This window comes from Primulina huaijiensis, chromosome 12 (assembly GCF_012295235.1).
Source record: "Primulina huaijiensis isolate GDHJ02 chromosome 12, ASM1229523v2, whole genome shotgun sequence".
Taxonomy (NCBI): Eukaryota; Viridiplantae; Streptophyta; class Magnoliopsida; order Lamiales; family Gesneriaceae; genus Primulina; species Primulina huaijiensis.
Window position 1 is genome coordinate 5,181,319 of NC_133317.1, and position 26,271 is coordinate 5,207,589.

At 33.7% G+C, this 26,271-nt stretch overlaps 5 protein-coding genes across 7 annotated transcripts; 3 read left to right on the forward strand and 2 right to left on the reverse strand.

The window, feature by feature from the left end:
- The first annotated feature begins 134 nt into the window (after window positions 1-134).
- On the forward strand, window positions 135-2,833 carry LOC140989810 (uncharacterized). The gene is made up of 5 exons (XM_073459236.1): window positions 135-510; window positions 846-949; window positions 1,156-1,269; window positions 2,497-2,580; window positions 2,694-2,833. Exons 1-5 carry the CDS (start codon window positions 219-221, stop codon window positions 2,748-2,750), a joined length of 651 nt encoding a protein of 216 aa, XP_073315337.1. The 5' UTR covers window positions 135-218; the 3' UTR covers window positions 2,751-2,833.
- A 1,544-nt stretch (window positions 2,834-4,377) lies between these two features.
- Window positions 4,378-5,987, forward strand: LOC140990542 (uncharacterized). Its single transcript, XM_073460276.1, has 3 exons — window positions 4,378-4,516; window positions 4,603-4,695; window positions 4,852-5,987. The coding sequence occupies exons 1-3, from the start codon at window positions 4,466-4,468 to the stop codon at window positions 5,779-5,781; spliced, it is 1,074 nt and encodes a 357-aa protein (XP_073316377.1). The 5' UTR covers window positions 4,378-4,465; the 3' UTR covers window positions 5,782-5,987.
- Window positions 5,988-7,823: 1,836 nt separating this feature from the next.
- On the reverse strand, window positions 7,824-9,563 carry LOC140989148 (arabinogalactan O-methyltransferase 1-like). The gene is made up of 2 exons (XM_073458263.1): window positions 8,804-9,563; window positions 7,824-8,310 (listed from the first exon to the last, which is right to left on the reverse strand). Exons 1-2 carry the CDS (start codon window positions 9,364-9,366, stop codon window positions 8,001-8,003), a joined length of 873 nt encoding a protein of 290 aa, XP_073314364.1. The 5' UTR covers window positions 9,367-9,563; the 3' UTR covers window positions 7,824-8,000.
- Window positions 9,564-12,813: 3,250 nt separating this feature from the next.
- Window positions 12,814-16,580, forward strand: LOC140990606 (ranBP2-type zinc finger protein At1g67325). Its single transcript, XM_073460383.1, has 10 exons — window positions 12,814-12,955; window positions 13,227-13,272; window positions 13,923-14,038; window positions 14,523-14,793; window positions 14,959-15,026; window positions 15,304-15,355; window positions 15,447-15,556; window positions 15,737-15,761; window positions 15,869-16,020; window positions 16,257-16,580. The coding sequence occupies exons 1-10, from the start codon at window positions 12,947-12,949 to the stop codon at window positions 16,257-16,259; spliced, it is 852 nt and encodes a 283-aa protein (XP_073316484.1). The 5' UTR covers window positions 12,814-12,946; the 3' UTR covers window positions 16,260-16,580.
- Window positions 16,581-18,173: 1,593 nt separating this feature from the next.
- On the reverse strand, window positions 18,174-21,216 carry LOC140990263 (squamosa promoter-binding-like protein 12). Of its 3 annotated transcripts, none has more exons than XM_073459869.1 (5): window positions 21,070-21,216; window positions 19,251-19,972; window positions 18,994-19,130; window positions 18,662-18,862; window positions 18,174-18,593 (listed from the first exon to the last, which is right to left on the reverse strand). In XM_073459869.1, exons 2-5 carry the CDS (start codon window positions 19,925-19,927, stop codon window positions 18,367-18,369), a joined length of 1,242 nt encoding a protein of 413 aa, XP_073315970.1. In that variant the 5' UTR covers window positions 19,928-19,972; window positions 21,070-21,216; the 3' UTR covers window positions 18,174-18,366. The 3 variants fall into 3 exon arrangements, with proteins under 3 accessions (XP_073315970.1, XP_073315972.1, XP_073315971.1); XM_073459871.1 differs by lacking the exon at window positions 21,070-21,216 and adding an exon at window positions 20,658-21,063; XM_073459870.1 differs by lacking the exon at window positions 21,070-21,216 and adding an exon at window positions 20,347-20,648.
- Between the last annotated feature and the right edge of the window lie 5,055 nt (window positions 21,217-26,271).

Below are 26,271 nucleotides of genomic sequence, written 5' to 3' on the forward strand. Positions count from 1 at the left end.
TTTATTTATTTATCTATCGACCAAATGTAAAGGGCTCTGTGGTCTTTTCGACCCAAAACGTCCGTCTGCCTTTAGCGGAACACGTACTGCTCATAGCAAAACAAATCGGTGCCCAAACTTTCCCAATTAGTAGGACTCGTATTTCATATATGCGTACGGGCAAATCCAAACCATAGAAGGGAAAATACTACTGTAATTTCTCCACCAAGATTTCAAAAATGGCGTGCAGAAGTATTCTCAGAAACGTTTTCTTGACAGAAATTACAGAATCCTGTCTGCCTTTACCTTTCATGAGCAATTTTACACCAATCATTTCGGCCCACCAGAAAATATCGACGTTGAAACCAAATTGTGGCTGTAAAGTTGCAATATGTTCTAGGAACGAGGTTGCGGTATCTGCTAAAAGTTCTCAGTTTGCAAGAAATTGCGCAAATTTTGGAAGCGCATATTCTTCTGGCGACGAATATGAGCAAGAACCACCTCAGGAAGCGGTGTTGAAGGCGATTTCAGGTGAATGTTTTGGCAAATTAACTTATTTTGGCAGCAAATAAATAAATATGGATTTTTTTCTAGTTCGAGTGGCAGCTGGGTTTTGCTTTTCTTGAGCAGCTTGTGCGCTTATTTCACCTGTGGTGAGAATGCTCAATTGCTAAAAAAACAGGGTTGTGTAGAGTTTAAGGGAAATTAGTTCCTTTAAAATCCGAAAAAATCGACCATCATTTTACGAGGCATTTTATTTGAGGGGTGCAATAGACTTTGTTGTGTTGTGCTTGCATTCTTTTATTTTACGTACTAGAATTTGTATTTGGAAAGGTGTTTTTGAGTACGTCTTTCAAAATTATCAGAAATTTCAAAGACAGATGGAAGGGTTAGACAAACGACGAATTTAGTGATTGGGGGTACAGTTACCGATGATTCGACTAATGAATGGCTTGCTCTTGATCAAAAGGTATGTTCCATGCTATGTTGCCTACACCTTTTGTCAAAATTTTGTTTCGTCGATTTCATGGGCGGAAACATATTCTCTGGACAAAGAAGACATTATTTAACCATTAATCTTCAATTTGTGTCTCGAACAATTGCAAATTCTGCTTCTTGGGTCTGCTCGGCTTTTTGAAATATTTTCGACTGTCAAATATCTGTTTTCCTGCACAGGTAAATTCCTATCCAACAGTTCGAGGATTTACTGCCATCGGTACTGGGGGTGATGATTTTGTACATGCCATGGTTGTTGCTGTTGAATCGGTTATTCACTGGCCAATCCCAGAAGTAAGCATCTCTCTTTTGTGATTTTTTATCTGGAGTGTTGGGATGAGTCATCTACTGAAGCAGAGTGCTAAAGGGAATGCCCCGTTTACTTCCATCCAAATGTGTTATTCTATCCCGAAACAGCGAATCGAGTGTTGGTGATGAACTGCAGAAAAAGATAATCTTTTAGAAATTAATGTGCATAGTAGGTAGATGCGGGAGGATGTAAGGTATCCTGTGACTCTGTTCCCACTGCTACCACAATCTTGGCACCATTTTATCTGTTCTTGGCACCTCTACTGGGACTTGTCATCATTTTTTGTGAAACAGCATAGATTGCATTGTAAACTAGCGATGCTATGTATAAATGGCCGAGCTCCATTATTTTCTTCGGCATTTCTCTGTCAGACTTTATGACTCCAACTCTTTTGTAGCACAAACTTATGTAGCACCTTCTGTTAACTGCAACAGGTACATTGCTTTGCAGTATCAGCCTAATCTATATTTCAAACATATGTTATTATTGAAAATATGTGAGTATTCAGTCGGATGATATGAACCTCTAATTAAGATGTGGATTCCTATTTGACTTCTTTCTGTTTCTTCCTTTCCTTGTATGGGAATTTGCGAATTGCAAATACATTATAGCCGAAGAAGTAGTGAGTTGGAGCTTTGGTTGCGTTACAATTAGATGATGTTTTAAGCGGTTGAGTTGGATGATGGCAGATTGGTCTTTGACATCACACGCTAATATCTTATCTTAATGTAAAAAAGAGACAAAAAATGTTTAATTCCCGGGCATTGCCAACGACATGTTGATATAAGTCTATGTAGTATTGATACTGAGAGGATTTAGGTTTTGTGGTGTCTAATGTTCAGATGTTGAAAGAGGCTCATAACTAGTACTTATTAAAGAACTCATTTTGATCTAATCAGCAAAATGTCGTCAGTTTCCCTCTTGGCTTTAGTTCTTCACTTTCTTAGCTAGGAATAAAATATCCTGCCTGTCCGTTAATGGATCTATAACTTTTTGATGTGTAATTAGGCTGATTTTTTTTTGGTTGAAAAACCGATCATTTATCTGGATGGATCCCTTTTGTTTTTCTTCTTGGTATCTCATAATTGATCTCCAGTAGCTCTACTTTTTAATCATACATCTAAACAGTTTAAAACTTCTATCACTTGTATCCTTAACCAAAAATTTTGAATTTCAACCACAAAAGTTCAACACTTCTTCTTCGGGTACAGGGTCAAGTGAAACAGAAGATCTCATCAGGTGGCAAATATGTATCAGTGAACATTGGTCCTGTTCGAGTTGTTTCCAGCGAACAGGTGCTACTATCTCCTTCACTCTCGATCATTTGTACGCATGTTTACGTACACACACATGTATGTATATATATGTCAGCACGCCATGAATAACACAATCTATATGTGTTCTCCAGGTTCAAGCGGTGTACAATGCTATGAGACAAGACGAAAGGATGAAATACTTTTTGTAGATGTACTTCAATTTTTAAAAAAATCCTTGATACAAGCCTTCTCATTATTGTCGTCACTTTTGCATATTAAGGCTCACTTTTAATCAATTGCTTAATTTTTTCTAGCGAATGGATCATAGGCTTAAATCCACCACCGTTAGAGGAAAACCATTCCCAGCATTCAAAACGGAACTTTTTAAATATTTTAATATTATATTGTGCTCTGTCAGCTGAAGCTACATAGTGAAACTTATTCTTGAGATAAAACATTGGAGAGACGAAAACATATTAATTAATGCCAAGCATGACTAGATTTTTTGTTTGTAATAAATAGCATCTTCTTGTTCTTTACACATCAAGTTGAGAAAACTGAGCATGAATCCAATCATGTGAGGGCTTTTATTCACATTGTTGTTACTCATTACCAACCTAATCATTTTGACCAACTTGTTTGACCCCTTTTACTAACTAATTGTCTTTCTTCAAGTTTCTTAAAATTACACAAAGTTCTGAATTTAATGTAATATTAAAATTTTTTTTAAAAAAAAATTACTATACGTAAAAATATATTACAAACAAAACAATTATTTATATATTCGCAACGGTTAATGAGATCTTACAATTGAGATATCATTCCTACCATTTGAGATATTATTCTTACTAAAAGTTATCATTGGTCCAAACACGTTAGGTGACCAAAAAAAATTGTTCCTCTAAATAAAATATTTAATATTTCATTGGCTGATAGCATAATTCTGCTCAAATTCTGAAGATGCTTCCGATCAATTAATAATTGAACTTATACTAAAAAATTTATTTGTAAAAGGGCATCAATTTTCTTAGTCTATATTATTAAAAAAATAATCCTATTTTGTTGGTGCAATAAATTTCAACAATGGGTAGGCCCAAACCCTTCTCTTTTAACGGTAATCACTTGCTTACATTGTCACCATCTCTAATGACAATGATTTAGGTGCTAACTCGTCATCATTATTAAATATTATCAAGATTAATAAATAAATTGAAACCACTTGTCCTTTTTTTTTATGCAATTCATTTCTTAATTTTTGTTTATTAATCACGAACTTGATGGGTAAATACTCGTAGGCACAAGTCTTGGTCAATTTTATGCTAAAATTCAATGTATTTTAATTAGTGATTTGTCAAATTTCAATTCCAACTTATGATAAATACGATAGAAAATCTTCTGCCATTTTTTTTTTTAATATTTTATGATATAATAATTGATTGCCATATATATCAGTTTTCAACCGATTTTTAACTGCATCATAATTATAAATTTGTCGCACCGGCAATAATACAAACTCTATACCTGACAATGTCACATAAAATGTTGCAGAAAATGTTCTCTCCATAAATACTACACAAAGTTAGAGCATCGATTAATCTTACTGTTGGCATTAAATAAAAGTCCTAGATCGAAAATTATTTAAAACTTTGTGATGATTTAAATAAATCGACCAGCGAAATTAAATTTAATGGGGAAGTACACATATTTCATCTTAAAATAATATTTAAACCAAAGTTGTATTAATTATCACATAAAACAAAATTTAATGATTCTAAGTTGTGGGTCATCTTGATGTCGTCTATGGCGGCGTTTATCTGTTTGTCACGTCGTTTTATCATAATGTTTTCGTATATATTAATGTTTCTCTTAATTAGTTGTATCCACATTTGCATTCTTTTAGCAAGTGCAGATCAAAAAGAAAATCATGTTACAAAACATCGAAGAACAGCGGAGTCCTATCAATGGAGAATCCAAGGCACGTATCATTTTTTATGGTTTGTTGCTTCATTTCCTTTTATATGTAATAATTATTTTTTTAAAAAAAATTGTGTGTATTACTAGAATGCAATTGAATGTGAAGAAGGAGAATCTTTGAATGTATCCTTGCCCAACTCACCAAATCAAAGTAGCAGGCCAAGCAGCATGGTGATCAAGGTAATTAGTTCAGTCAACCTATTGTATTTTTTTCAGATTTCGAGCCTGATGTATTTTATTTTTGGAAGAAATATGAATTGATTTCCCTGTCAAGCTTGCCATTGTTCTTGTTTTATGCAAATTTATCATAGAAGTGTATTTAATTTTATTGAACAGAAACCGAATAGAATGATTCCGCCGCACTTAATAGCGGAGGCAATATCAACTCTGCCTGGATTTGACCTGAGATGGTCAGGCCCCATAACCCCAAGCGAAATGCAATATGTGCAGCAATATGTCTTTGCAAAGTATCCTGAATACTGCAACGGCTTAGTTGAAGATTTAGAAACTGATAAAATAGAACTTTGTATCAACGAAGATTCCTCGGAACCCATGTCCGATGACAAGAAAAGATCCCAGAAAATGATCCGGGATTCGTTCTTTTCGCCTTCTTTTACTTCTAACAACGAAATGTGCAAGGTCCAGTTAGAACCCTCGAAACTACTTGAAACCCTCGCAAAAAAGACCTCTTTCCAGGGAAACTTTATCTCCATCCCGGAAATCCAAGCCCGAAACCGAGCCTTGCAAGACTGTGGATTGACGGAAGAGGAATACCTGGTCATATTCACAGCAAATGTAAAAGAATCAATGGTGATGATCGGTGAATCATACCCTTTCTTCAGAGGGAATTACTACTTGACAATTCTTGGAGAAGAGACTGATTCAGTAAAAAATTTTGTTTCATCTAAAGATTCGAAAGCAATATCTGCACCAGAGACATGGCTGAATTTGAGGATCAAAGGATCACAACTTAGCCAATACTTTAGGAGAAAAAGTAAGTATACTCCAAAGGGACTTTTCGCGTATCCAGCGTGCACGAACGGGGCTCGATCTTCAATGCATTGGATATCAGAAGCTCATAGGAATTCTTGGCATGTGCTACTTGATGCAAGTGGGCTAGAGTTGGGGGAAGATAGGCTGGCGTTGGCGTTGCATCAACCCGATTTCGTGACATGCGTGGTCGATGTTGCTCATGCTCAGCCTTCGAAGATTAGTTGTCTTTTAGTGAGGAAGAACTCGTTTGATACTGCAGCGAGTTCTACATAGTTCGAGTTGACCTGAGAAATAATGAGATCATTCAGTTAAAAATGTGAGATGGATTTTTAGCTTTGTTTGTAAGGTTTGATGTTCAATTAATGGAGGAATTATCAAAATCCAAATTGAGTTTTTAATTTTATACATTCTTCTTCTTGTATATGGAAGATCAACATGTGTAGATATACTGATAAATTTAATATTATGATTGATTAACATATGGATGAACATGGATCGAGATGAAAATTGTATCTTTTTTTCTTGTATGGATTGCTAAGAGTTTTTAGGTACTCTGGTAATGGTGAATAATTATTATATGATAAGTTTTCTCTCTTCTACAAGAAGGTCCAAATGAAAATTTATTTTCAAAATTATCCACAACATCATTTTTGAAAGTTGATTAGTTCTACAAGTACTTGTATAAGTTTATAAGGTGAAAAAGTTTTATTAATTTTTTATTTTTTTTTAAATTTGTAAAGATTATAAATAATTTAATCTGAAAGATGATACTGTTATAGTGGAATGTTTAATATATAATATATCATGTTATTTAATTGAATTTTATGTATCGAACTTATTTGTCAATTTTAATAATTTATGTGTATTAATTCATATTTTATATAATTTAATTAATATCCATAATAATTATATCTATTAATAATATAGTATTTTATATCCTAATAAATATAATCATAATATATTGTGAAATTTATAAAAATATATTAAATACAAGGTAAGAAATAATGTAGGTAAAATTATAAAAAAAAAATAGTCCGGGAATATTCTTTTTTGTGTAAGTTGAAGTAAATAAGTTAGAGATAAATATTGTGTTTAAGGCATAACTCGAACTAAAATAGATTTTGTGGTTTGAGATTATCTTATGAACTATATGCCTGTATATTAATCTTAATACATAAAAGTGAGTTGAGAATTGATAAAATTAAAAACACGTAAATAGCTTAAAATTGATCTCTTTAGGATCTAGCAAATTGCTATATTAATAATACCATTTCAAGGCCCAATTACAACATAAACTCTATTAATATTTAGTGCAATCTCTATGTATATCTCTAATCCAAAACTGATATACAAATAACCGACGTAAAAAATTTGGCTTTATTTCACATTCTAATAAATAACTAATATAAAAAATTATTGAAACTAGTTGACAATAACCCAACACATTATTAATTTATGTTATAAACTCAAAACTTTAAAATTGTTCATATTTAGAATAAAAATTATAGAATATAGATATGAGGTGCTAAGATCCAATTAAAATAATAAAAAAAAAAAAAAAGCAAACGTTATCTTTCTCGATGGGTTCACATTTTCTCGTTCGTTTATACATCCACTATCAAACCACGACTTCATTTACAAGTTATGTTCCTTTAAAAATTAATTTCTTTTTCCCAGTAAACGTTCTTTTCACTTACAACAACAATAATAATAATAATATTTATTTTAAATTAATTTAATATTTATAATAGAGTGTGTTGGTGAGGGGAAGGGATGTGGCTCGTGGTTCTTTCCGTATTTTGCTTCGAACTCTGTGTCTAATTACATGTAATGATCTGAGATCAATTTCACTTTATTGGATGGTTTTTTTCATGTTAATTGTTTAATATTATTTGATCAAATTAAAAATAATAATAAAACATGCCATAACGCGTGTACATATTTTATTAATACTTCAAACCTCAATAATTATGATATTTTACCAATTTTGGACTTGTAATTAGCAAGCGAGATATTTAAATACATATAAAATCTCGAATTCTGACTATAAATAAAGATTTTTTAAACCGTAAAATTCATGAAATTTAGTCGAAGCATCTCATTTTTGTTCTCATTTACAAAACTTTTTCTTTGATCAGTTGCCTCTGAAATTCTAGCTTGTGTATGAGGAGCTGGGTGGAGTTTTGGTACTTGCAGATTTCACAAAGCGTAATTGGGCGACAATTCTAGAGTGGGAGTGCTGGGCTTTCTTGACTTAACCATGGGATTTTGGAGATAAATATTTTTTGTAAATTAGTTGAGATTCAAATATTAAAAGTCAGCTTCCCGAATTGGTTCACAGTTTTCTCATCTGTTCCACACATCCCCTATCAAACCACGGGTTGACGTTTCTAGGATATTTCCATGTAAAAAAAAAAGTATTTCTTCCCAAGAAAAATGCGTACAAAAAAGTGAGTCACTATAACGCAAACTCCACCCACCCCTCGCGCATTTCAACAGAAGTCGCCGCCGGTGGCCGTCACCACCGGGGGAATCTCGAAATGCCACAACCTCCCCGCAGCTTTCACCAAATACTTCTTACACAGGAACTTTTCCGCGTACTGCTTCTCCACCTTGCGATTCACGTCGTGCAGAAAGACATGCGTCACTCCAGGTTTCTTCCTATTCCTCGCCATCACCGCCGCCGAGTAAATCGCCGCCATCCTCCCCGGCGCCTTCGCGAAGAACCCCCGTGGCGCGTCGACCATTATCAAGTCCCATTCCGTATCGTACACCTTATCTGATAGCATGTTCAGTGCCAATCTGCAACCATGCTTACAAATCTAAGTTTTATTATATCATATCCGGTAAATTACAAATCATAAAATAGATCTACTGGGAGCTTCAGATCAGGATGTATTTATTCAATCAAAAGGTTAGATATGCCTAAAAGTTCGTAGTGGTTTCAGACTTTTGAGTACATATTTAATAACTTATATATCAGTTATTTTATCGAGCACAATTTCCAAATAGAATTATAGATGTAATTAGTGTATTAAGTTTGCCCATGACGCCACATCCATGTGGGAGGTGACCTATCCATTCATAAATTCTAAAATCATTACATGTTCTTTCAAAATGTAAATCTATATATATATATATATAGACAAAAGTCTGTCAAAAATAAAAACAAGACATTTAAATATCTCGAGTGGTTCGNATTATCTATAAAATTCGAGGAATAATAATAAAAATTTTAAAATATAACAAATTTGCAATGAACGCATCTGAGAATTGAAGAACTTTGTTGGTGTACCTGCATTTCTCATTTCCGCGCAAGAACGATTTTTTCACTGAACAGTCGGGCTCCTGCTGGTAATGGCGGAGCAGCTCATCTGCCTCCGAGAGTTGGGTTCTGTATTTCACAGTCTCCGCCCTCAGCGTAGGAGCGTCTTTCAACACTGTCTGAACCCACTCGGGATCCTCCTCCAGGAACAACGTGGTGCCGCGTGAATTCAACGACGCCCACATGAGCGAATCGTGGCCCAGCCCGAACACCAGGAAGTTGCAAGGCGCCGTCGTGGTTAGAACATCGAAAGACAGGGTGATCTCGGCGAAAGATTGCTGCGGGACAACACGCGATGTCGCGTAGTGGCGAATCGCTTCCATCTGGAGCGACGTCGCGTTGCCGGAATTCTTTGTTCCCCACGCGCCGCCGCCCCCGCGGCCGCATGAGAGCAGGGATGAGCTCGAGGTCCCTAGATGGAAGGATATCAAAATCACGCCGCCGATCAATCCAACCACCGCAAGCGCAAGATACCATGTTTTCTCAGGGATGAACTTCTTGTATTGCGGCTGCTGATAATTGGTTTTATCCATTTTCTGTTGTTGGTCTTTGTTAATCCGGGTTGGAACTAAGGATTGCTATCCCAAATCAACGGCGTTTGAAATCTAGAGATGAGGATTCCATTGATTAGTGTCTAGGCTAAAAACGAAAGAGTTTGGATGGGGAATGAACCGAGGTATAGACAGAGTGTACTACTACTGAAAAATGCATTAAAAATCTTTAAAAGATGAGGTTTAAGTCTAAATGACGCTAAGTACTGGGTTTACGTTTAATATCCGGTGAATCATGACCCTTCATTCAAGTATATGTTGGCCCTCGTGGATTTACGAAAGATCCGATCCGAAGATTGTGCCTTTATCGCATCGCACGGCATCTAAAAAATTTCACAAATAATGAATTAATGGAATAATTCAAAATAATAAAACAAGAGAAGACGAATCATCGTATTTATATTTACCATAAAAATTAATCTTTTCAACATAAAAAAATTACTGACAGATAATTGAAGTAACTTTATAAAATTTTACTGTTTTTAATTAGTAGGTCTATTGTGAGACGGTCTCACGAATCTTTATTTGTGAGAAGGGTCAACCCTACCGATATTCATAATAAAAAATAATACTCTTAACATAAAAAATAATATTTTTTCATGGATGACCCAAATAAGAGATCAATCTCACAAAATATTACCCTTGAGATCGTCTCACACAAGTTTTTGTTATTTTTAATTAATTATTATTATCATTGTATATGCATGTGTTCATAATTTTTTTTATTGATGAATTTTTATTTATAATCAAATTTTTTTATATTCAAGTAATTACTGCAAGGATATTTGGATTTATAAGTAGGTTATATATACAAAAAACTAATAAGTGCGCAATCCAACCAATTGTTTATGAATCTGGGTTTTTAATTACTCGTAGTTGAGTAGTTTGATTGATCATTTTGATACGGTATAATGAGATGACACCCACTTTTGATTGTCTATAAATTAATGTTCCATTAAAATATCCTTAAGTTGTGATTATTATTAAATAAATAATTGAGTTATCAATTAAACCTAGTTCATTGTCACAAAAAATTTTGTAAGTTGATCTCATGAATCAATTTTGTTAGAGAAATCTCTTAATTAATCATGGTAAATATTAATTTTTATATCAAAAATATTATTTTTTACTATAAAAATATCACTTTTTTTAAATTACGTTATGAAAAAATAATGTGTGACATATGCTAATTTGAGTTAAAAATATTATTTTATAATTCAAAAGTATTACTTTTAACGGCGAGTATAGATCGGATTGACACGTCTCACGGATATAGATATGTGAATTCATTGCACAAGAGACCTGCTAATTCATTAATAAATCACATCTTAATGAGTTGTTTCAAAGTGTGTCCTAATTATATACCATTCCCTATTAATTAATTCATTAATATATCTACCACTCCCAATTATATAAACTTATTTTATTTTTTCGATTGTCGTCCTAATTGTCTATTTGCAAAATATTACATTTTTGTAAAAGTGATTAAATTCACAGAGTTGGAAACACGAGAAGTTCGCAGTATTTGATAAATAAACGATTATAATGCTACTTTTTTTTAATCAAATTCAATTTGTTATAATCAGAAAAAGCATCTTACCTGCTTTAAGATTTCAGTTAAATTAAAAATAAGTTAACATACAATATGAGTTTAAGAAACAAACAAAACTGAGTTTTTCTAAATCNCATAATTATTTTAACTAATTAAGTTTTGAACAATGTTAAACTATTTTTTTAATGAAGTGTGAAATAGTGATATTACCTTATCTAATTTAACTCATTAGATTTTATTTATTAATCATAATGATAACAATAATAATAAATAATTGATAATAATAACTAACTTACATTTATTTTTATTTTAAAAAAATTTTTTTTAGATTTTCATAGGTTTCAAAACTTTTTCTCTTCATTCTAAAGAAGTATTAAGTCATTCAATCTTTTGTCAGCTTCTAAAATTTGAGTAATTGCTTAATAATTTTTTTTAAAAAAAATCAAACTTAAGATAAATTTATAACTTTTGTCATATATATATTTTCTCTTTGTGATTTGGGTAGGTTATACTTTTGGATCTTTTAACTTTCGGCAAATTTTAATATTTTTTCATTGGAATTTTGAATTATACCTTGATATGATACTACACATATCAACACATCATAGTTGTCACGTTAGTGTTATATTGTAAAAATATATAGGGCCCGTTTGGTATGATTGATTAAGTCTGGATAGATTTTGTAGTCCATGTTTTGACTTGTTTTAAAGGACTTTGAATGTCATTGTGATAGATTATTTCTATTTTCATATTGGAAAAGAAGTTCACATAGTATAGCAATCATTCCCTAGTATCAAGAATTATATGTAGCAAAATACGAAATTGTCCCTTCATTTTAAATCAAAAAATTTCCCAATTGCTAAACCTAGCTTCTCATTCGCGCTTTGTGTCTCCATTGACGAAAGAATATTTATGTATGCAAGGCACAAAACTCACGTGAAACAGTCTCACTGATCAATTTTGTGATCCATTGTTCTATTTGGATTATCCATGAAAAAGTATTACTTTTTATACCAAAAGTATTACTTTTTATTATAAATATGACAGAGTTGACTCATCTCACATGAAACTTACTATTTTCTAGGTTATTTCCATATTAAATTCAAAATTTTCTACATATTCTACAGCATATTTTCATGTTTTCACTAAAAACCCATTCTTGTAGCTCAAAAGTCAAAAGAAAGACACTATTCTTTATTGCTAATCTATATAAAATCGCCTGAAATACACGATTAAAGATTTGACACAGTCAAATAATTATTGATAGTTGGATTCGTTCAATCAAATCCAAACCATGTTAAAAATTTAATTAAGTGTTCAATTGCAATTAATTATTTTCTTTATATATGTGTACTCATCTTTCAAGTGTAGAACTCGAGTCAAATTCTAGATAGAACAAAGATGTTGAAACAATCATTATCTTGTCATTCATACCAAACAATATCTTAATGTGTTCATTAATCAGAGTTGCGTTTGAATTGATTGATTTGATTTCGAGGGAGAATTTGAAACGATTTAAATCTTGGCCCTTGGGTTTATTTGAAATATATTACAATTAATATTGGAATTTTTTTAACTTGATATAAATTTAATTCAGAATTAACTTGAATTTTATTCATTTAAATGTCAAAAAAATCGAAATCCATAATTTCTAATATACTCATCCAATTACAACCCAAATTTTCACCCAAATAAAATTAACAGTGGGTCATGGACCCAGGAAAATGGGCTGAGCTTATTCTCCGGGCCTGGGTCATTACCGGCTCCATATGCAAAACTCGTGACCTGTCATCGGGCCGTCCTGATCTATATCACGTTTATCAACACCAATAATCCGGGCCTTTAGGCCCTTCTTGTTTAACAGTTGGGATATTTATAAAAAATTAAGGGTTGTTAACTTGCTGACATCTTTTTCTTACCCTAACGTCGAGATCGCTCCCGTGGCAAAACCCTCGATACAAAGCAATACATTTTTCTTGTTCTCTCTAATTATTCAGATTTATTCTTGCAATGTCTCAGGTGATGCAATTTTTTATCACTTTGATTATTATTATTTTTTCCAAATCGATTCGTTTAGTAACATTTTTGTTTTTTTGAAAACTGTTCGTTTACATCTACTGGTTCGTGTTAGTTTTCGCCACTAGTTCTGATTTATTATTTTTCTTGTACGAAATTTTTTTTGATGAAATGGGGACAAGGATTTGTGTTGCGAAATTTGCCTATGGTCTCGTTTTATGTATTGTTAATTTAATTTTTAATCGAAAATCCTCCGTGTTTTCTATATTTACAGGTGGACAACAGAAATCCTTCAGCAGCTAAGCGAGCTCGAACTGATGGTATAAGTTTTATGCCATTGACGTGTCATTTCTTGTTTAAGTTTGTAAAGGCGGACCAAAAGTTGCCTATGGGAATCCAAATAAGGCATTTCCAATCTGTAGATTAGAGCACCTGAAGTAATTTGAACTGTTTTTCGTCTGTTTTGCATGTCATACATGCGCATATTATATTTATGCTCATACCAGTGAGTAATTGTCTGTGGTGTCCTGAAATTTGGTTCTCCTGTTTTTACTTATTAGTTGGTATTGTTGTGAAGGATCAGATATTAGGTTTGGGATGATTTCTCTTGTAATGATGTTTCATATGTTATAAATCTCCAAATGGCTCCAAATTGTATGTGGCATATTTTTTTTAGAAAATCTCAAACATTTATTGAGTTGTCTGGGCAGCCTTTGTCTTTTGAACAATTGTTGGTTCTAATGGATGAGTATATATGTGTAAGCCGGCGTAAATATCTGCCCTTTTCCGAGATTTACCTTGGTTGTTAAATTGTATTGAATGATATTGGTTTATCAATTACAACCAAATTATCTCAAATTTGAAGGTGTATCTTTGGCTGTGTAATATCAGTCTAGTCATATAGCTGGACAAAAGTTCCTGGAATGTTATCAATGATTCTGGTATTCATTAGAGCCTGTTGTGTTTTTAGGTGGCCGGAGGGAAGATGACTGGACGTGCCCTAGCTGTGGCAATGTGAATTTCTCGTTTAGAACAACTTGTAATATGCGTAACTGCACTCAGCCTAGGCCAGCTGATCACCATGCTGTAAGAATTGCATATCTAAAAGGAATCTGTGATCGCATGTGTGCATGATGAAGAGCTGGTTGTTTTGGTATCATAATTTTTACACAAGGGGTTTTTTTTGTCTGGTGTGATACTTCGTTCTGTTTTGTGTATGTATGACAGCAGGAGTTGTTCTTGGAATTATGTTTTTTGATTACAAAAATGTGAACATCTTCATTTAAACACCCTCCCTTTTACCAAGAAAAGAAATACTCATCAAAATTTAGTTCTCGACTTCTCTGCCAGGAAACGAGGGTATATGCAAAATAGCATCGACTGGTTTAGATATTTTATTCAGGCCCACATAGTATCATAAGCAAAATAGCTTTTTCACTATGGCTTCAGTCAATGTATCTGTTGTTGTGGGGGCAAGTTTTACTCTTTTACATTTGAATAAAATTGCTTTCACTGATCTGTAATTTTTTGTTGTCTTTACCTTATTAACTTACGAAAGTATCTGCTTCAGAAATCTGCAGTCAAGCCAATGCAACCACCTCAGGGATACTCATCTGCTGCACCCTATGTTGGCTCAGGCACACCCTCAATGTATATGGGTCTATCGCCTTATGGTTCTTCTATGTTCAATGGACCATCTATGCCTCCTTATGATGTTCCATTTTCTGGGGGCTCGGCATATCACTACAACTATGGTAGTCGTCTGTCTGGTGGAAGCCCATATCGACCCTTGCATTTATCTGGTCCACCTCCATACTCTGGTGGATCATTGATGGGAAATGGTACTCTATTGTTTTTTTTTTATCGGGGTTCCTTTTTACCAAATCTTATAGCAACCATGATAATATCCTAATGTGCTTTGAATTTTTTGCCGCTGTCCTTTATTTCCTTGTAATATCATGCTGTAATAGTGTTCTTTGATGATCCATGTTCTAATCATTCTCCAGGTGGTATGTATGGTGTGCCACCGCTGATGGACCGATATGGCCTGGCTTTGCCTATGAGCCCTGCCATGGTAATTTGTGTTTTTGAACCTTCTCTTTTACCTCTATCAAAAAAGTTATCAGGGGTTTTATTATGCGACATATGTCTGCTACTTTCGGGTATTGGTAGTAGTCTTCTGTTAATAGCCATATTATATCAAGATCTCACATTATGATGTTTAATAAGAGGCATGCTCGATGGCTTTTATTCTGGTTACCTGTTTCCTGCCCTGGTAAAAATATCCGGTAATAATACTTGTAATTTGGACAGTAACCTGTTTTTTAACATGGGATGGTAATCTGTTATAGGGGCCTAGACCTGGGTTTTTCCCCGAAGATAGCTCTCAGAGGAAAGCTAGTGGTACGAGATGCTCCTTGTTGTAAATCTTGAATCTGGTTTCTGAACTTATTTTGTTTTTTTATTGAATCACCACATGTTTTTATCATCTTAGATGGAACTCGTGATAGTGACTGGGCTTGCCCAAAATGTGGCAATGTCAATTTTTCATTTAGATTGGTTTGCAACATGAGGAAGTGCAACACACCTAAACCTGGATCTCAGGTTGAATTACTACCTTTATCGTCTGCCACCCATGAACTCATGTTTCTTGTATCACCTGTTTACTTTGAATTGCATAGTTGATACTAGAAATAGTTTTTGCCAGGGATGGATTTACATGGATTTTTTTCTTGATTTGTATTTCTTTGGTTTCGAAAGTAATTTGGAAATTCCTTTATGCAGGGTGCCAAATTTAACAAAAATTCAAGTATGTATTGCATAATTTTTCCTTTGTTCAGTGAATGATTATAATAGTAATGGTAAATAATAATTGTCTGCTACCCTAATGATGTATTGGTTAATTTTGCGATTTAGAACCAGATATGCCTGAGGGAAGTTGGAAATGCGAAAAATGCAACAACATAAACTATCCTTTCAGAAGCAAGTGTAACAGACAGAATTGTGGAGCTGATAAACCCGCCGATACAGTGAACTCCCCGCCAGAGGCAGCTGGCGCAGATGATCAGGTCTGTTGTGCTCCACGTCTAATATGTATGAATTTCTTGTTTCATTTGGTACTCTTCGGACATGTATCAAATTCGAAAACCACTCAAGAGTGGAAATTTACACGCGAGCACTACTTTTGCTGGAAGCTGTTGCTGAAATTTTATCTCCTGTTTATTTTGATTCTTAAAAGTGTTTACTCGTTCATTTTAGTTTGTTGTGTCCTTTCATAAATTAACTACAGTTGTATACTTTCCAGTGAGTACTAAGCATGTTGAGAAGTTCCAGATTTGTCGTCCAGCGTTGCTCAGTTTGGGTGTCTGAAAGTCAGTCATGTCATCGTCCTGTTGCAGCGGTTGTCAAGTTGTTATGCCTTCTCCCAATTCGTGTCAAGTTGTGTATTAACTCTAATGAATCCTAAGGTCTATAACCTTATGAAGTTGCATCATGTGTCTGCAAGATTGTCTCTGCTAGATTTACAAATTGATTGCCATTCTCTAGGATTGTGTACTCTGGTATTGCATATTTAGTGTATGAAGACATGCATTTCAGCTATATTCTATTGGTCAATTCGGTTTTAATAGTCTCTGTGCTGTTGAAGAGATCTTTGCTTTAGGAACAGGATCCCTAAATGTCTTCTATAATTTTAACCAGACCTTTCTTGTCGGTCGAATGTTGTATGGTCATTGTATCAACAGCTGGCTCTTGTTTGATCCTTCCAAGGTGTCTGTCTCAAATTTTTTATGTTTAACTTTTATCTCCGTGGTAGCTTTCTGGGCGTGTTTCCCCAGTCTTCGTTATAAAATGTGAATCAATTACATTTTGTGGATTGAGATGGCTTCGCCTTATCTCTTGTTTGATTAAGAGTATAGTGAGAGTAGTACTTCAGCTTCCCTAAATAATCGTGTTGTCCAAGTATGAACTTCGAGCAGCGTTGTCTTTTGTGTCTTGGGTGTCAGTGTCACTTAAAAGATCAATGCATGTAGGGTGATTCGGTAAACTTTCAGGGCTTCTTGCCTACCCTTCTCACTTTTTCGTCCATAAATGACAAACTTTGTAGTGAAAAATTTGTTAGTTGATGTGCTTCTCGCTGTGACTGGTTTAATATGATGATAGTAGGTGCTCTTTTCCTTGAGGAAAATTTGATTTCTTCCTGTTTATTCCTCAATGCATTTTGAATTTGGTACCATCCCTTTTCTTGATTACACGATGTGGAAAGCCATCGCTCTATTATTCAACAAATATACTATTTGGTTGGCAGTTACCGCCATATGATCTCTGTGCCTTCTAACCCCCTCTTTATGTTTCCTGACTCTTAACATGGTTTCAATTATTGTTTCATTTTTTCCCCGATTAAAAAAATATATAATTTTCCGATTTTAAATCGTTTAAGTTGTGTGTTCATTGTTCGTGGTGGTTGCCGCAATGTTCTGCATGCGAATTAAATCCATCTTGGCCTTATTATATTAAAGCTGGTGGAGCTACCAAAGTACTTGATAGAGGAGGCCCCATTCGTTTAATTTTTTTTCCCTTGCCGACATAAATTGATGTGTATTACACGATCATATGCCATTGTTTTTAGATTTATGGTATAGGACGCGATAGTGATTGAAATGGAAGAAGACAGGAAATGCAGAAGACTTACATGTGAGAATTCACCTGTTTATTAAGTTAATTTGTAAGATATTTAACGTGGCTGATAAGAAGCAAAGATACCTATAATGAGGTTGTATATGTCAAAATTTTTTACAGGTGGGCCTTCTAAGCTTCGATGATCTATTTCTTGAAGAGATCCAAGTATCATTCCGATTAAATAAAATATTTATAAATGTCGGCATATCTCAAATTATTTTAAAATGCATCTTTAACTCAACCTCTCGCGTCTATTTTTTTTCTTCTTTCTTGATTTTTCTTTAAAATATCGATCTTTTTTAAAATTTAAAATATCTTTACAAACGAAGTAAATATGTTATATTAAAGGGTCGAGATATTTGAAGGAAGTTAATGTGGATGGGTCTTAAATACTTCATTATCACTAAATCTTCGTGAAAATAAAAATCGAGGGGGCCAGTTGGTTCATAAACTCATCTCTGTTCCATTGACCAACCTTCTGGAAAGGAGCGGTGCTAACTCACGTCTCTCTCTGCTTGTAACGTTATGTAACCTTGTGACGCAATGCAACACAATCAAAATATAATTGAACTCTATCTGCTGGAATCAAACAGCCAAAGAATATGAGGCGAGCATTCGAGATTATAAAATAACGAACAATCCCTGAATTCCCAATTTGTTCACGACCAACACAAAAACCGTAATTTAAGTTCTACCGAAGCGATAAAATGGTTGTGATATTTGAATATGATGATCCATCAGTTCAAAACATTCGGATAGAAGTCGGCTTCATACGGAGATTTGAAAACGGGCATTTCCTGAAAGTAGTTCGTGGGCACACGGGGATGCAGTCCGGTCATCCAGAATTCTGATGAAGAGAGAGGCATGGCTTCTGGTTCGTCCGAACCCCACGAATTGCTTGACAGAAGAGAGAGAGCATGATGATATTCCGGTGCAGCATCTGTGTGGGAAGTGATCTTGGAACCTGAATTATTGAAATTGCATTAATTATCTGAACATCATTACAGGAAAGCCCGGAAATAGGAAACCAACCTGAATTCAAAAACCCTGAAGTGGAATACTTGGTGGCACTAGCGTGCGGCTCATCACTGCCTCCGTCTCCAAAAGACTTCGAAGCATATCCTTTAGTAACGGTGAACTCCGAGCTATCCCCCATGGAATTTGCAGGGATTATAGGCTGAATAAATGGAGCATTGTTCAGTAGAAAACTTACCTGTTGTCTTCTTTCTGTGCCTGGAAATCGAAATCAAACATTCATTAACTGAGCAAAGTATGACAGAGTTCAAGAGCAGACCACAAAGTTTTCAATTTTTCCTGCTAGAGAAGTTGACTAAACTTCAAAACATTAAGGTCAAGTTCAATACCATGAAATGGCGATGAGAACCTAGTCGAATCAAATCGGACGGTTTCGTGCTGTGGCTTGCGGCGCCTGGCGTTATGATCAGAAAGCCTTCTTCGACAACTGCGTTTCTTTTCATCAAATTCGGACAAACTATGGAACCTGCAAACAGAAACAAGAATTGTACACTTTTTAAAATCTTCCCACATTTGCTACAAGACGTGCAACAAATGGACAAGAGTCAAAGATGTGAAACATTTTGGCACTTGGAAGGTCTTGTACCTGCTACACTGCTGGCAAAATCGACGTTCATTGCCTCCAACATAAACCTTAGGGCATTTGGAATGGCTTTCACAAACTCTATGCTTTTGGTGATATTCTTTAGCCATCGAAAGATCAAGGTTGCAGTCCTCAACTTGACAACGCGGTATTGGAGCACTCTGACCAGAAAATTTAGTTTTCTTGGGCGTGGGTTTATTACTGGATGGAGTAGGCATCGAAGATAAGGATGCGATCTTACCATTTCCTCCAACTCCACTATTCTCAAAATAAGTCCGTCTTCCGAGTTTCAAACCGATCAAAGTTTCCACAGAGCTAACAGCTCCCATAGGTGGAGAAATCCCAAAAACCTCCGCTCCTTTCAATTCCATTTTCTGGCTAAAATTTCCATTAGAACATTCAAATTTCATGAACCTGAAGCTATCCTTAGTAGAAGAGTCGGTAGAAGCCGATGCGGAGCTCTTTGCTGAGGAACCATGACCTCCATCAGAGCCAGATGCACCACTGTTCCCACCTCCCCATGAGAGATTGAATGATCCAGCATCCATTTCTCCATCATCAACAATCATCCAATCCGGTAATTGGAGCTTCTTGGAACTGTCAATTGGTTTCGAACAAGCAGCAGCAAAGTTCTCGCGATCCCACTTACTATTCCAATCCATCTCAGAACAGTAGCTCATCAATCAGTTTACTCAATTACTCTTGAGCATGGAGGTAATTAAAAACTGACTCGTGATCAGAGAATGAAAAATAAAACACGATCAGAAGATGATCAAAAAGTATGAGAAGAAGTAATAATTCGCGTAACTAACATGGTGTCGAGATACAATATTCTTGGAAGTATGACTAAAAAAGGAGTTAACAACTAAAGGATTCAAGAAATTATCAGGTTAACTTTTACTATTGAAACACACGATTTAATCGATCAGTAGCAAGAAAAATCAATACCACCCAAAAAAACCAAAGGTTCTCCCTCTTAAACACCATCATAATCAAACAAAGATCAGCCAACAAATTCCACAATTCAAACACTCCAGAATCGATCACAGAATACTCCAGTCACTTCTCTCTGTTTGTGTGTGTGTCGCCGATGGCATACCTTATCATTTAAAGCAGAGCATTTCTTGTTTTGATAAATAGGTACGCGTGATAAAATTATGCTCGAAAGTTAGGAAATAATTTTATCATTCACTGGGTATCACCGTAACACCTTATATACAGTAAAGGAACTGCACCATTCTTTCCAAACAGGAGAGCGATTGATGAAGACCCACCATAATCAAAAACATAGTTAATACAAAAAAGTAAATCGCTAAAAAACAAGCTGTTTGTCAATAACAATTAATTACCATACTTAATAAGAATAATATACCAATAAAATAAAAAATATAATATATATGGTCCCCCCACCTAGGGTTTGTTAGCGGAATCAATAACCTAAAAATAGAACGAAAAGCTTTTCAGTTCCACGCAGAATGTCTTCTCGGAACGATAAAGAAAACAAAACACCATTAAAAAGGACACCGTTGCCACAAAACCCACAAGCTGAACTGCGTGGAAACACATGAGACACCACCACCACCACCACCACCACCACCACCACCACCAAAAACAGAAAAACAAAAAATAAATTAACAAAATTTTCCCTTTTCACAGAAAACCCATCATTAATAACTGAATTTTTCCCCATCCCTCGGGAAAAACAAAACCATTTCCCTTCCCCATTATCATCACGGCAACAGAGGGTTAGTCAATCGGCTGTACACGAATACAAAAAGCGAGCAGACAGATTAAACGAAAAAAAGGAAAAGAGAATTTTTACTCGATAAGGAACGGGAGTGGATTGAAAGAATATCATAAAGAGAAGCGAGAATCAAAATTTGAGAAGGCAAGGGGAAAAGGAGAACGCGCAAAATAATCTGCTTTACCAAATGAAGAAAGTGAGCGTGTGAGTGAAAAAATAATGCAAGTGAGCTGTGTTTTCACTGTGGGGACCATTTCACAATAATAAATGAACATGTTTTTGTTCTTTGGACACATTAAATAATCGAATAAATTACTATCTTGATTGTAAATTATTATTATTTATTTATAATATATTTTAATTTGTTATAGATAAATCTAACCTATTTTTTTAAATCGAATATTACGTAATTTTTCCTAAAAAAACAAGAGACTTATAACAATAATAAATATGATTTCTTGATTCCTAGTTGAATTCTATAAAATTGGTCACTTTTGAAAATTCTAATTATAGTAGCCAACGTAAGAAAGCTAGAATACCAATCTTGATAAACAAGAGAGAGAGAACCAGGTTGCAATCTGAGGATGTGCAATGGATTCCCCAGTTTTCTTGGATGGTATTTAATTATATATTATATATTAGGATTTTAAATTAAAGGGTAGATTTAATAATTTATAAGGATATTTTAGATAATTGAAATATTAAAATAAGTTTTTTTTTGAAATTTTTAAACAACTTATAAGCTGTTAAACAATTTATTTGAACATGCATATTATAAGCTGTTTGTAATATAAATTATATCGAAAAATAAAAACAACATATGTTTGCTTTTCAACAATGAGTAGATCTCTTGTGAGACGGTCTCACGAATTTTTATCTGTGAGATGAGTCAACCATACCGATATTTACAATAAAAAGTAATACTCTTAGCATAAAAAGTAATATTTTTAATGGATAACTCAAATAAGAGAGATCTGTTTCACAAAATACGACATGTGAGATCGTCTCACATCAGTTTTTGACATCAACAATTTTTGGACACGGATCCTATCGGGCAAATACCTGAATGATAAAGATAAATAAAATCATCGAAGAAATAATGAATACAGTACTGTGCGGAAAAGATTAGTACTGAGGCTAACAGCAACCTGAGGTGAAAATTCGGTTTAGGAATGAGACCACTTCTCTCTTATAGAAGATAGCTAGGATTAACATATAAAATGATTTAACAAAAATCAAAGGTGGTCCATGGTATATGAATCAAAATTCAAAAGCAAATAGTGCCACTTTTCATATATATATATATATATTATTAATTATTAAAGTTTGATTTATGTTTCAAAACCGTGTGGCGAATCTTTTTGTCTAGTGACATTGTGTGTATGAAATAAGATATAAATTTCAAGGTGGAAACTCCTAACCCCATCACCATATCATAGGGATAAACAGAGAGTGCTAAACCACACAAACTTATGATAATAGTGCAGTTGCCATAGTCGGAATATTATGTCTACCAAAATTTTTAACCAAATAACAAAGAATAATATTAAAAGTACAACCAAAATATCGTACAACGATATTTACAACAATTAAATCGTGAGATTTTATTATTATATCATGAGATTTTACATTGAATTTATCATGAGATTTTAATAAATGAAATTTTTGTATTCAATTTTTTATTTACTAAAAATTGTTGTATAAATTTGATATTAACAAAATCACATAATTAATTAAGGCTGTTTGGATAGTTGGCGTGTGTTGACCAATGGACCCAATCAATGATGCAAGTCGAAACCCCACTTTGGCCATTGTAATAATGCACCTATGATTGTAGTTTTGGAAGTAAGCATAATTACAAGTTAACCAACGTTGTTATTTTCACCCACATTATGTTTTCCTCTGTCATATTTAACTCGGGTTGTAATTCAATCGGTACTGAAATTGAGATGATGAATATCAAATTTATTGGCTTGTTTAAATAAACAAAATTAAAATGCAAGACAATGAATTTGAATAATAATTACGATGAAGTTCAAATACAGTCAACCATAAAGAACAATATTTTTGTTTTTAATTTGTAAGATGAGAAATGTGATTACAAAGAGCAGACTAGGGTGTGTCATGTCACACGAGGTTAGTATTTTCCAGAGCTTATTTTAAGTGATTTTCAACATATACATATAATTTTCAAATATTTCACTGACTAAAAACTTGAAAACACTTAAAATAAGTTATAACAAACACTACCGAAAACCAACTTATCACACATCATATTATGATTATAGGTGACAAAGAAAGGAGACAAACATTGAATAAGTATAAAATTGCAAGACACTGTCTTAGTCCAGATTATCAAATGGCATATCATATTTTGACGTTGAGGAAGTGTCCGAAGTATATTGTACATCAGCTTAGATTTTTCAGATTTGGGCTACTTCAATGAATAAGCCCAATTAGTGTTTTGGCTCATCAACATTCCAATGAAAAAGCCCAAGTTGTGATTCGGCTCATCGATTACAAACAACTCATTAATGGCTCCATAGCCACGAAAGAATTAGATCGGGACTTTAAAGATATAATAATAAAATAAGATCCGAGCTCGAGCTTACGAACCACCTAAACAAGTTGAGCTCGAGCTCGACCTTATTAATGAACAGGTTTGCAAGATCAAGAGTCAAATATCTTTAAACTTGAGCTTGATTTGATTAAATTATCGAATTCGAAATCAAGTTTGAGCTTGGTTTGATATGATTAACAAACGAACTTTTTATCGAGCCGAGCTCCGAATAGCTCGAGAATGGTTTGGTTTGTTAACATACCTAGGTTTAGAATCTAATTTCACTGTTTTTATTTTTTCAATAAAATAAAATAAAATAAAATAATTTTTTAAAAGTTTTCTTTCTTTCCTTTTTCCCATTTTCACAGTACCCCTAACTTTTTTCCCCTGAGTTTAGTTTCTTGGTTGTTACTATTTTAAAGGTAATAAATCAGAAAACTCACTTTTGGCATATAGTAACCAAAATAAATAAAAAAAAAAAAGAAGAAAGAAAACATCTTATATATGTTGATTACGCTCTTAGAGCTCGTTTTATGCGAGGAAGTAAATGTATATCTATAAGTATGTTTTTTGGTAAAACGATATACACTCGATCATATTATTGTTTTTGGAGAATATATATCGTGTTTGATTATTAGTAATTACAATTACCGGAAGGATGATCGTTGAAAATCTTAATTATCTATGTTAGGAAAACAGTTGTCATATCGCTTAAGTTGGTGTACGGTTTAAATGATTTGTGTTATATTATTACTATCACTCAACAATTAAATTTTAATTCAAGGAAAAAATATATCAACGGAATGTTTAATAACTAATGTCCCCGTGGAATTTCAAACCGCGTGTATGACAACTAAAAATTAATTGAGGAGGGCAAAGGAATGATTCTAATTTAATGGCTAGTTACCAATTAAATATAATTAGTTGAGGGAGGTGGGTATGAATTAATTAAATACTTGATAATTGATTTTGAAAAAAATATATAAAATACGAAGAAAAGGAAAGGTCAACTAGTGCAATTTAAAGTGCAACTAATATATATATATATATTCGATAAATTATTGCAATAAATCTACCACTAGCAAGGCATTGGGGCCGACCCGAAAATGTGTGGACTCATCCCATTGGATTATGAAGAATGTGTGAAGTAGTAAATAAAAGGATAAAATAAACTTATATGATAATTTGATTATTTTTATAAAACAATGGTGGATACATAATATTTGTTATAGAAGCCCGTCGTGCAGTGGAGCTTGCGTTGACCTGAGCCCGGGGAATGAAAAAATGGTGTCGGATATGATACAGAGAAATAAGTGCTATATATACTGATCAAAGTGTTACATGACCGGAGTCATCTCTAGATTCCTGAATCGGGAAATAAGTACTATGTGAGTCAAAATATTTACATGACAGATTCACATTTAGATTATCGTCCTTGGTTAATCAAAGGGCCACGTCGTGTTCTAAAAAATAGGTGATTGTGATATCCATAATACATCGGATTGTGAATAGTATGAGAATTAGTCAATAAATATATCTCAAATTCCTAATTTTTGTAAATTTCTTCCAGCTAATATTCACTAATAATTAACTTACATTTAAAATAGTTTTGGCCCGCTAATAATCGAACGAAAGATAAAAATATTGGCTTTCTAATTTATAAGTCGTGTTATTATTTATAAACAAAAATCGTAGAATTGGTATAATTAGTGGGATAAACCTTGCTCCAATGAACGCAAAGCAACATGTAAGCAAAAATATATGACATAGTTGACAACCAAAATAATTAGTCATGTAATTTTAATTTTTTTTAAAAAGACCATAGTTACTTCCGTCAAGATATATAAAATCACAAATTGTGAGTTTAATTTGATTTGATTTTTGGGCATTGGTTGACTTCGATTAATTTTGGCAACAAGTTTGCCCCCTAACAAGCCGTTGAATCCATCCAGACTTAAAATGTGTCTATATAACATGACTAGCTAACTACATTTTGCTCTACACATTCAATATAGCTAACATACCAGATTCCTAGCTAAGTTTAGGAACTTTCTTCAACTTAATTTGTATGGCTGGTTCAGTGGGGAAATCTCAACCGTTTGTGGCGCCACCGCCGGTGGTGGCAGTGCCCCCGCTGCAAATTGAAAGTTTGGTTCCATCAACGTGGTCCACTGGCCTGTGTGACTGCTTTTCTGATTGCGGCAATTGTAGGTGCTTTACCACATATATATATAGTACTCTCGATCGTAAATATATAATATATTTTATGTTTTTTAATAAAAAAAAAAAAAAAATTTAAATTAAAATTTAATATAAATATAATTAAAAAAAATTTATAAATTTTTTTTAATTATATTTATATTAAATTTTAATTTAAATTTTTTTTTTTTTTAAAAACATAAAATATATTTTATGTTTTTTAATAAAAAAAAAAAAAAAAAAACCACATACATATTCCACTGGTCTATGGGAGAATTTATGAATTTTTTTTAACTTAGCTCTAGTTAGCACATTAATTAATAATATCGTTCCATATCTCGTATCCGTCCCAACTTATAGTTTGTACTCTTTGCTAAACATAACTTTAAAACATGCATGTATAACTTTCTATCATATCGTGATATGTATAGGTTGCGTAACATGTTGGTGCTCATGCATAACATTTGGACAAGTTGCTGAGATTATAGACAGAGGATCCACTTGTAAGTGACGGGAATATA

Excerpts from the sequence above, each read along its gene's own strand:
- LOC140990542 (XM_073460276.1), top strand. The coding sequence starts at position 4,466 with ATGTTACAAAACATCGAAGAACAGCGGAGTCCTATCAATGGAGAATCC. Across the intron at positions 4,517-4,602 it reads CTATCAATGGAGAATCCAAG|AATGCAATTGAATGTGAAGA; the intron begins GCACGTATCATT and ends GTGTATTACTAG. Across the intron at positions 4,696-4,851 it reads CAAGCAGCATGGTGATCAAG|AAACCGAATAGAATGATTCC; the intron begins GTAATTAGTTCA and ends TTTATTGAACAG.
- LOC140989810 (XM_073459236.1), top strand. The coding sequence starts at position 219 with ATGGCGTGCAGAAGTATTCTCAGAAACGTTTTCTTGACAGAAATTACA. Across the intron at positions 511-845 it reads GGTGTTGAAGGCGATTTCAG|AAATTTCAAAGACAGATGGA; the intron begins GTGAATGTTTTG and ends CAAAATTATCAG. Across the intron at positions 1,270-2,496 it reads TTCACTGGCCAATCCCAGAA|GGTCAAGTGAAACAGAAGAT; the intron begins GTAAGCATCTCT and ends CTTCGGGTACAG.
- LOC140990263 (XM_073459869.1), bottom strand. The coding sequence starts at position 19,927 with ATGAGCTACTGTTCTGAGATGGATTGGAATAGTAAGTGGGATCGCGAG. Across the intron at positions 19,131-19,250 it reads TTTTGCCAGCAGTGTAGCAG|GTTCCATAGTTTGTCCGAAT; the intron begins GTACAAGACCTT and ends TTCTGTTTGCAG. Across the intron at positions 18,863-18,993 it reads GTTCTCATCGCCATTTCATG|GCACAGAAAGAAGACAACAG; the intron begins GTATTGAACTTG and ends TTCGATTTCCAG.
- LOC140990606 (XM_073460383.1), top strand. Across the intron at positions 15,356-15,446 it reads CTCTCAGAGGAAAGCTAGTG|ATGGAACTCGTGATAGTGAC; the intron begins GTACGAGATGCT and ends TTATCATCTTAG. Across the intron at positions 15,762-15,868 it reads CAAATTTAACAAAAATTCAA|AACCAGATATGCCTGAGGGA; the intron begins GTATGTATTGCA and ends TTTGCGATTTAG.
- LOC140989148 (XM_073458263.1), bottom strand. The coding sequence starts at position 9,366 with ATGGATAAAACCAATTATCAGCAGCCGCAATACAAGAAGTTCATCCCT. Across the intron at positions 8,311-8,803 it reads CGCGGAAATGAGAAATGCAG|ATTGGCACTGAACATGCTAT; the intron begins GTACACCAACAA and ends GCATGGTTGCAG.